At 41.5% G+C, this 10546-nt stretch overlaps 1 protein-coding gene across 2 annotated transcripts in view; it reads left to right on the forward strand.

Moving 5' to 3' along the window:
- The window catches only part of SLX4IP (SLX4 interacting protein), a 302193-nt gene extending 292186 nt beyond the window's left edge, over nucleotides 1-10007 (forward strand). For both annotated transcript variants that reach the window (XM_077485897.1, XM_077485898.1), the window contains exons 8-9: nucleotides 6580-6686; nucleotides 7428-10007. In XM_077485897.1, coding sequence (XP_077342023.1) covers nucleotides 6580-6686; nucleotides 7428-8061 — 741 coding nt within the window. In that variant the 3' untranslated portion in view covers nucleotides 8062-10007. The remainder of the gene's footprint in view (nucleotides 1-6579; nucleotides 6687-7427) is intronic.
- The last annotated feature ends 539 nt before the right edge of the window (nucleotides 10008-10546 follow it).

Consider the following 10546-nt stretch of genomic DNA (forward strand, 5'->3'; position numbering starts at 1 on the left):
AAGAACATGAAAATTTGTTTATTAAATATGAAGACCTATAATCAATCAGCTCATTGACTGAGTATGGGAACCTGGATGAAATTTAAAATATGAATAGGGAGTCGGATCCCATAATGCAAGGCAACCGCACAGCCAAAACTCCCCAAATGTGGCCAGGTCTCCCGTAGGGAGGGGTGTAAAGTGTTATGGTAAAGAGCAATTCCAAAGATGACTCAAACCCAGCTTCTCATCAAGAGTGATATATACTGGGAGCCTTAGTTGCTGATAATTGCCACCAGGTTGTGGAAGACAGTTTCAGGTCACAGGTCATATACTATGGCAAGACAGAGCACAGCAACAAGACACAAGGTAGTTGCACTGCACCAGTATTCCAGGCAAACATTTCAAAGCAGACTGGGGTTTTAGGATGTGCTGTTCAAGGTCTTTTGAAGAAGCATGAAGAAATGGGCAACATCGAGGACCATAGATGCAGTGGTCAGTCAAGGAAACTTAATGCAGCAGATTATGCTTACTTCCCTTCAACATCAGAGGAAGTCCAGCAGTGCCATCAGCACAGAACTGGCAGAAACCAGTGGGACCCAGGTACACCCATCTACATTCCAGAGAAGTCTGCCCAGAAGTGGTCTTCATGGAAGAATTACACCCAAAAAGCCATACCTCCAACATGGAAACAAGACTAAGCAACACAACTATGCATGAAAATATAGGAACTGGGTTTCAGAAAAATGGCAGCAGGTGCTCTGGACTAATAAGTCAATATTTGAAATATTTGACTGTGGCAGGAGGCAGTTTATTCACCATTAGGGCTGGACAGCGATACAATGAGTGTCAGCAGGCAACAGTAATGCATGGTGGAGGTTCCTTGCAAGTTAGGGGCTGCATTTCTGCAGATTGAGTTGGAGATTTGGTCAGGATCAATGGTGTCCTCAATGCTGAGAAATACAGGCAGATATTTATCCATCATGCCATACCATCAGGGAGGTGTGAGATTGACTCGAAATGTATTCTGCAGCAGGAAAACAACCCCAAACATGCAGCCAATATCATTAAGAAGTATCTTCAGTGTAAAGAAAAACAAGTAGTCCTGGCAGTGATGGTTTGGCTCCCACAGAGCCCTGATCTCAAAATCATTGAGTCTGTTTGGGATTATATGAAGAGACAGAAGTATAATAAGGCAGCCTACATCCACAGAAGAGCTGTGGTTCATTTTACTTGAAGGCAAAGGGTGGACACACTAAATATTGATTTGATTTGGAATTCTCTTCTGTTCATTTACTTTCCATTTTATTAATTGCTAGAAATAAACTATTAACACTTCTATTTCTGTAAGCATTCTTAATTTACAAAACTTTTGCACATTAGTTTATATATATATATATATATATATATATATATATATATAATATAAATGGCGAAAGCCACATATTGTTCCTGTTTAACCAGTTCCATACCAGGCCATAAACATATGACGCCAGCAGAAACACTCTCTCCCTCCGGGTAGACATCATATGACGTCCTCTGCTTCTTGCCGCTACTGCGGGCCCCCAGAGATCAGACATGTCCCTCGGAACACAGCCCATCCCTGAACAGGGTAAAAATGAAATTGGCTCTTTGCCACGTGACCGGCTGTGTCCAATCACAGCCGATCACTTTGGAAATCCGCGTGCACGGGGCTCAGGGGCGAGTTTTGACAAAGCCTAGCCCCGATCAGGGTAAAGAGCCAATGAAATTGGCTCTTTACCACGTGACTGGCTGTGTCCAATCACAGCCGGTCATAAATGTAAACAAACAATGGGTAACTGCCTGCTACTGGGTTCTCCTCCTCACACAGCGATCCAGTTGCCACTTTACTGTGACATTTATTGTGCCCAGATTGCCCCCATTGAATAAAGAGGACCTGTCACAAGATCATCCTCGTACATGTCTGTGAGCTCATCAGAGTACCTGTCACCCCATCAGAGTACCTGTCATCCCATCAGGAGTAGCTGTACCGTGAGCCCATCGAGAGTAGCTGTCCCGTGAGCCCATCAGTGCCTGTCATGCAGCGAAGCAGTACCTGATGTGTAGCCCATTACTACCTGACATGCAGCCCATTACTACCTGTCATACAGCACATCAGTGTCACCTGTCATACAGCCACCATGTCCAAAAAAGTTTCCACTCCAGAAGAGGCATATCAAATCCTAAGCCTGATCCATGAGAGCAGTGGGGAGCTCTCACTGCCCCAGTACAGTTCTGATTCCAGTTCAAAATACAAGCCCATCAAAGGTAGTACATCAAAGTCCGAATTGAAGGATGAAGCAGTCTGTCCTAAACGAAGATGGTCTAAAGACCTGGCAGCTACCAGCAGCGACCAAAACCCCAATGGCCAGTCAGCAAATGGCAACAAGGCTAGACCCCAAGTGGAAAGGCCCAGTACAAGCGCTGCAATTTCACACTAAGAACTGAGGCCCAAACCCATCTTTTGGATGCCTTGGCAAACCCATTGTGGCTGCCTTCTAGCACAAGGTCAGCCACAATCCCCCCCTTTCACAGCACAGCCAGGAGTGCAGGCCAACACCAAAATTTTTTCTGAAATAGATTTTTTTACTTTATTTTTTCCTGATGAGTTACTTCAAAGCATCGTGAACCAAACACATTTTTTTGTCCATTGATACATAGAAAAAAAAACAACTTAAGCTATGGCTACCCTTTCGAATGGAGACCCCTAACAGTGGAGGAGCTTAGATTGTTTTTAGGCCTTACGCTCAACATGGGGCTTACAAAAAAATTTAAGTGCATGCTTATTAGTCTACCAACCCCATCCACCACATGCCAATTTTTTCAGCTGTCATGCCCAGGTCCCGCTATGACATGATAATGTGCTTCCTGCATTTCAGTGATAAATCGCAGTGCCCCCCCCCCCCCAAATCATCTGACTTTTTAATAAATTGTAATAAATTCATCCCCTAATTAATTTTTTTTCGAAGAGGTTTGACTAACTTAATATTCCTAACCTGAACATCTCTGTGGACGAATCCCTGGTCCATTTCACAGGCTGGCTGGGATTCAATCAGTATATCCCCAGTAAGTAATCAAGCCCTGTGAAAGCTCCACTGGATATATACTTGCCTTTCGTGTGTATGAATGCAAAGACTCCCAGCTCCAGCCCCCTGAGTGTCCAACGTACATGGGAATAAGCAGGAAAAATGTCTGGGAGTTGGCATTTCCACTCTTCCAAAATGAGTACCACATTTACATGGACGATTACTATACCAGTTTGCCTCTTTTTTGCCACCCATACCTGGAAAAAACTTTTGCCTGCGGTACTGTGAGAAAAGAACGAAGGGCTTCCTATAGCGTCTAGTCACCACAAGGATACAAAGGGTTAATTGGTAAGGCTGTGAAGTGGAGGGATAGAAAAGATGTGTACATCATGTCCACCATTCATGATGATGCCTCGGTGGAACTTGGCAGAAAACGTGGTCCCGTTTAAAAGCCTTGCTGTAGCCACAAGTACAATAAGTTCACGGGGTGGGGGGATTTAAATGATCAAATGCAGCAGCCCTATCTATCAACATGAAAGTCCCTCTTCTTTTATAAAAAAAAGTCGCAATTTACTTCTTTCATTTGGCTATTTATAATGCATACATCACCTATCAAACATCAGCGGAAATATCCAACCCCTTCCTCAAATTTATCAAAGATATTGTCACTGCCCTGATCTATCACCAAGGCTCCCTCCCAGAAAGCATTCACTCCAATTGTGTCAGCAGACTGCATGAGCGCCATTTCCCTGACAATATTCCACCATCACAAACTGGAAGAAGATGCCAAAAAAGAAAAAGTGAGGTGTGCAGCAAAAGAGGAGTTAGGGGAAAACACCAGTTTCCATTGTCCCCAATGTCCCTCCCAACCTGGCCTATGCATCGGAGAATGCTTCAGATGGTATGACACTCTTGTAAATTATTAGCCCATATTTCTAATAGACTGCCATTTCCCTGTTTTCAATTTATGTGCTGATTATTTCCCTGGTGCCTCAACCAACCATATCACTGCCTTCCATGTGAACTGATCGTGGCCTGTTTATCGACTATGCCTCTCCCTGCCATCTGTATTGTTTATCTGCCATGTTTCTGCCTTTCACGTGAACTGACCCTGCACTGTATCGACTATGCCTCTGCCTACTGTCTGCATTGTTTATCCTCCATGTTTCTGCCTTTCACGTGAACTGACCCTGGACTGTATCGACTATGCCTCTGTCTACTGTCTAGTTCTGCCATTTACCTGCACTGACCTTGGCCTATTGACCATGTTTTTGCCTGCCACTTGGACTGATCTTTCACCCTGCTACACAGGGGTCTCACATATGTGAGGGGCTTCAGAATAGTGTTCTGAGTTGGGAAAAACTGTTTTTGGTTTTCTCGTTGCTTTGTAATTCCCAGAATAGGGTCTGGAGTCTGAAGGCTTCAAAGCGGGTGGGAGAAGCCTCTACCCCTATCCCCATTCTTTCCTGACCAAGGCCCCAAGCTGGATGGTCCTGCCTGCTGCCTGGACCAATACTTTGGCTGTGCTGACAATATCTCTGCCTGCACTGACCCAGGACTTTTTATGGACCATGTGCCTGTTGCCTGGACCAATACTTTGGCTGTACTGACCATATCTCTGCCTGCTGCCTATACTAACTATAGGCAGTCATCCTGCCATCTGCATGGACGATCCTTTCTCTGCTGCTGACCACATCCCTGCCTGCTACCTGGACCAATGCTTTGGCTGTGCCGACAGTATCTCTACCTGTACTGACTATAGACAATATTCCTGCTTGCTGCCTGCTTTTCTGCCACTGTCCACGCTCTTGCCTGCTGCCTGGACCGATGCTCTCCTCTGTGGACCACTGCACTACTAAAACCACAGGTAATCTTTTGTTTACCCTTTGCTCAGCAGAACGTATTTTGGTTTGTAATTGGTATGTACAGTACATGCTATGTGTTAGAGATATGAATAGCCTTCAACAATGTGACAGGTTGGCAGGAATTTATGTGTGCAATTTATGTCCCTAGAACACCTGGAAAAAAAGATTTTCCCAAGAATTGTGGGGAAAAAATAACAACTTCAAAAAACTCACCATGCCTCTTACTACCTTGGATTGTCTACTTTACAAAAAGGGGTCATTTGGGGGGGGGGGGGGTTGTACTTTTATGACTTGTTAGTATCTCAAGAAATTAGAGTCAGTACATCAAGTGTGATCAATTTTCAATGATTGACACCATAGCTTGTAACATTCACACAGACTAAATAATATCCACTAATTTGGGTTATTTGTTTACCAAAGATATGTAGCAGTATACATTTTGCCTCAAATTTATGAGGAAAATTACTTATTTGCAAAATTTTATATTAGAAACTAATAAAAAGTGTTTTTTTTCATATTATTTTCTTATATCACAAAAAATAAAAAATTACCAAAAGAAACCTCTATTTGTGAGGAAAAAATTATAACACTTTTGTTTGGGTATAGTGTAGCATGACTGAAAAATTATCATTCAAAGTGTGAGAGCACTAAAAATTTTAAATTGGTCTGGGCAGGAAGGGTGTATAAGTGCCCTGTATTGAAGTGGTTAATTTAGTAGCAATTTCAATACAGCATCAGTCATTTTATTCTGGCGAAAACCAACATCCACAAATAAATTTATAATCCACATTAACCTGTTGGCATTCTAATGTGTATAGTCTCTGTCAGATGAGAATACAGGTTACCCCACATGTTGACAACATTTTATCAGAGGTGCTGTTATACAATGCTCAGTTTAATACATATATAGGTAAAATGTTAGTATCTCTGATTCCTCCTGTATTGAATTGTATTGTAACTGTAATGTCTGCCTTCATGTTGTAAAGTGCTGTGCAAACTGTTGGCGCTATATAAATCCTGTATAATAATATAGCAGTGCTTGAGAGCAGAGCGTGAAATTCTTCTTTACTGTCCTCTCCTTCTGGTTTTATAGCAGTGAGCTTTTCCTATATGCTTTACAGAGTACATAAAACTATTTACACAAGTCCTTAGCCCCTAGGTGAGCTTACTGACTAATGTATCATGAGAAGTCCTATAGAAAAACAAACTCTGCAGGGCCAGTTTGGATAGAAGCCTTTTGGACTGAGATAGGAATCCAGAGCACCTGTTGAAAATTCACAAAAAGAACATACAAACCTCATGCAGATAGTGTCCCTGGGGGTAACTGACCCCAGCCTTTGCTAGGCCATAGTGCTACCTTGTAGTCCTGACTGTTTAAATAGTAAAGGAAATCCTTGTTGAAGTCCAGTATCATTTTAATCTTCAATCTGGCACATTTAACATTTCACCCCTATTAAACTTGGCATTGTACAGCCAAAGCCCCTCAGGGCCATTCTCTTACCTCACTAGCACTACAACTGGTTTGAAAAATGTCCATCCCTTGCTGATTTGAACAATGTAGCGAGCAACAGCTGTAAGTCTTGGACGCAGCTCGATGAACTTTCATCTTGTAATATAGAGTTTCCTGGGTCGCTTTCCAAAGCAATGTCTAACTTTATTACCGTTTTGTTGTCTCTGCTTTTCCATAGAAAGAGCCTTCCAGCAGTACATCCGAATATTTTGCTGAACATGGAGAAAGTGGATTAAACAACATATTAGCCACCACAGTGAAGGAGCAGGCCGTGCTGAGAAACATGTAAGTTTCTTTCTAAGGTGACGATATCATGAGGTGATAGTGATGTCTGAATCTGGACCTTGCAGTCTGAGGCGCTGTAGAAATGCTTGCCAGATAATTCTGTATGGAATTGCTCCTAAAAGCTGCATTGTGTCAGAAGGAAGCAAATTGGGGACAGCTGCTCTTAGGTGATGTCATGTTTTCCCCATCACATTTATTTGACGCAGCTCATTTGCATACCTCCGGCGTTCAGGACGTTCGAACGTTTGGCATGTGACAAACGCGTTTGCTAAAGTAGATTGATGATATGCTGTTTTAGGCCTCTAGCGATTCAGGCCTCCGTTTACATGTACGCTGTAAATATCATGGCACTGGCGAAACAGTGTATTGAGTAATATCATTAAGTGCCTTGGGATGCATTCCTTAAAAAGCCCTATTTGTGCTATAATATTTTATTCAGCCTCTACTGAAATACGATCCGAGTATGCAATATTGACCTTAACATCTGTAACAGATTTAGCGAGTACAATGTGAACTTCTCCATGGCAGAGTGAGTAAATATGTATGTATGTATATCCCCGCATGTCGAGGGAAAACCAAGATAATAAAGCATGATACGATTCCCCTGCAAACAATGTTACTTGTCATGGTGATGTATGTATGGCAGTTTTGTTACGTTACACAGGAAGAGCGTTTAGCGAGCCTATTTAAGTTTAACTAATGCGGTGAGAACAAACTTTTTTTGTTTTACTTTTACTGTAGAGTAAAGAAGACTAAAGCTGTGAAGGATGCTGACTGTGGATTAGGCAGCGATTTGAAAGTTTGTCCTCGCCTTGGGCTAGCCGGCCCTGACAAAGGAAACCAGACTACCACCCCCCCATCTGAACTAGTGTGTAGGAGTGGGGAACAAGCTAAGCATTACATAAATACACCCCATAACAGCTTGGAGCTTCCTGATCCTGAAGTGGAAAATGAGGTTAATCGTAGACAGCCTTGTGGAAGTAGCAGCCAGCACAAATCCCAATCTGCAGAGTGGTTACAGGCACAAGACCTGACCAAGACTCTTTCCTGGATCTGTGAGTCAGCACTGCCAGAAGATAAACAAACTCTCCGAACAAGCATTATGCAACAAAAGAGGAGACGACACAGCTCGGAAGAAAAAAATGAAGTAGCTTCTAAGAAAGCAGATTCAAGGGACAATATTGTTTTAAGCCAAGCTGATACAGATCCAGAGGCCACAGAAAATATGCCTTTAGCTTTAAGGATCTTAAACTATCAAAGGCCCTTAACAGCCAAAATTAGCCCAGAGGCTCCTATAGAAGAACAATGTAAACCTAGTGGAAAGCCTGAAAATTTGCCATCCAATAAGTTAAAACGTCAAAGGACTAAAAAGTAAATTGGTCTATTGCAGATTTAACATTAGCCCACATTTAAAGCTGAACTCCAGCTTTTGATACACGTTACATAGCTTCGCCCAAACAAACTATGTTCTCACTAACGTGAGGCCGCTGGATGTGCTGTATAAACTGTATGTATCTGAAGCTACATACAGCATACAGCACTGTATTCCGGGTTTGAGCTGAGACCTTTCTGTCTCATACTCAGAACATAATAGAGTTTATCTGATCATTGCTCAGCCATTCAAAGAAGCAATGTATTCTAGCAATGAATACAAAGCTTCCTCTGGTTGGCTGAGTCAGAGAGGTGGGCTGATGATGTCACAACCTCTGACCCTGCCAATCAGAACAAGCTTTGTATTCATTGCTAGAATACATTGCTTTGTCTGAATGACTGAGGGCCAATCAGATAGACTCTACTGTGTTCCAGGTATGAGACAAGAAGGTCTCGAAACACAGTGCTGTATGTAGCCTCGGCTAGATACAGTTTATACAGCACATCCAGCAGCCTCACATGTTAGTTAGGTACATTGTTAGTTATGGCCAGCTTGGCCTGAACAAACTATGTAAAGTGTATCAAAAGCTGTAGTTCAGCTTTAAACAAATGTCTGTGTTAACCCTAGCAGAAAATCTGCGTTTTCATTATAAAATTGAAAGTCATAAAATGGTAGTTGGGATTGGAATGGTTGCTTTGGTGCAACACAGACAGTTCTTTTTTTTTTTTAGAAATGTGGAAGATCCTCTATGAGAGAGAGGCCAACAACAAACAATTGTTTTTTAAGTTCTGAGTAGGTATTGGTTGAATTCACTACCAATAAGTTTTATATTAGAGACTTCAGTAGTTTGTGCCTTTGACTTTCCTACAAGTAGTTGTTACTCTGTGGACCACCAAATTTATATTTTAGAGAATTGGGGAATATAACATTGCCATCTGGCTCTGTATTGGCCATGACAACTGTGAACACCTAGGAATAGCAGAGAGCTCATGATTCAAATGTCAAAAAAACCTGAAAATGACTTATGGTTTAGCTTGCCAAAATTCATAAAAACCTTCTTTCTTGATGGAGGCAATCTTTAAAACTATGATCACATACAAAACTTTTTCTGATAACTGAACAGTTCTTACTAGTAATAAAATGTGTTGTACATTTTTTCCACATGAGTTCTCATCACAAACAACACACAAGCACATTTCCAAAGCACATAGCTACTGTATAGAGCTTTGTGTTTAAATGTAGACACTCATATGCTTGGCTTTTAGTTGGCTCTCCTGCGTAGCCTTCGTAGCACATTGATCATATAAAATATGGACTGGGAACTGATTCCTACAACATAAGCGATTAAGAGGAACAAGCTGTTTCTAGTGGCTTGTGGGGAAACAAACCATGCACCAGAAATCCAGGCTGAATCCAAACAAAGCCATAAATATTTCTCAGCATTCCTAAATGCATGTAATACTTTTCTCAAAAATGTAGGCAACACATTATACATTTTTCTTCTTTAATTTGCGTGCCACTAGGACTGTAGTATTCCATTGATGATATGCAAATAGCCTGCGTGGTCCCCCCTCAGGTATGTTTCACAGACAAAAGTTTAAATAACTGAGCTTACATGTTTATCCATTAAAGGGTATTAACAAGAGAATTATAAATCCTATATGCATCGGACCCCTTCATATGGTATTAAAGGGGTTGTAAAGCTTCGTTTTTTATTTTCTAAATAGGTTCCTTTAAGCTAGTGCATTGTTGATTCACTTACCTTTTCCTTCGATTTCCCTTCTAAATGTTTTTTTTCTTTGTCTGAATTTCTTACTTCCTGTTTCTCCTCAGTAAACTTCACACCATCGTTCGAACGGTGTTTAGTCAGCCAGAACAGCTTACTGAGGAGGAACAGGAAGTGAGAAATTCAGACAAAGAAAACAAAGGAAAAAAAACATTTAGAAGGGAAATCGAAGGAAAAGGTAAGTGAACCAACAATGCACTAGCTTAAAGGAACCTATTTAGAAAATAAAAAACAAACCTTTACAACCCCTTTAAAGGACCCACCCCCCCAGTGCTTTAGTATTAGATCTACAGCTAGGTCCCCTTCACACCTTTCTGTCCCTTTTGGTATGAGAGGTCTGCCAACACACATCAATGGACCGATTAGAGTACATGCACTTTATTATCCAACACACCGCAACTTACCATTATGCACTGTATGTGTAATGTGGTTTGCCGTTGTGCATTGTACAATAGCAGCTATTGTACAGTTTCATTCATTCAATGAATGAAAAGATACCACACATAGAGCTGTGTTAATGTGTGTTTCGATAACCCAAGCAATAGTAATAGTCTAAATGGATGCTTAGAGACTTTATTTGCAGCATCACTTACTAATCTTGTAATAATTTCATTGAATGATGGCTTTTTGCAATCCTCATAGAGATTTACTGCACATTAGGATGTTTGTCTGATGGGACTGCTGTATTTCCCTGAGCTAACT

The sequence above is a fragment of the Lithobates pipiens genome, unplaced genomic scaffold, assembly GCF_037356315.1.
Source record: "Lithobates pipiens isolate NorthernLeopardFrog02 unplaced genomic scaffold, aLitPip1_a1.2 Scaffold_18, whole genome shotgun sequence".
NCBI lineage: Eukaryota > Metazoa > Chordata > Amphibia > Anura > Ranidae > Lithobates > Lithobates pipiens.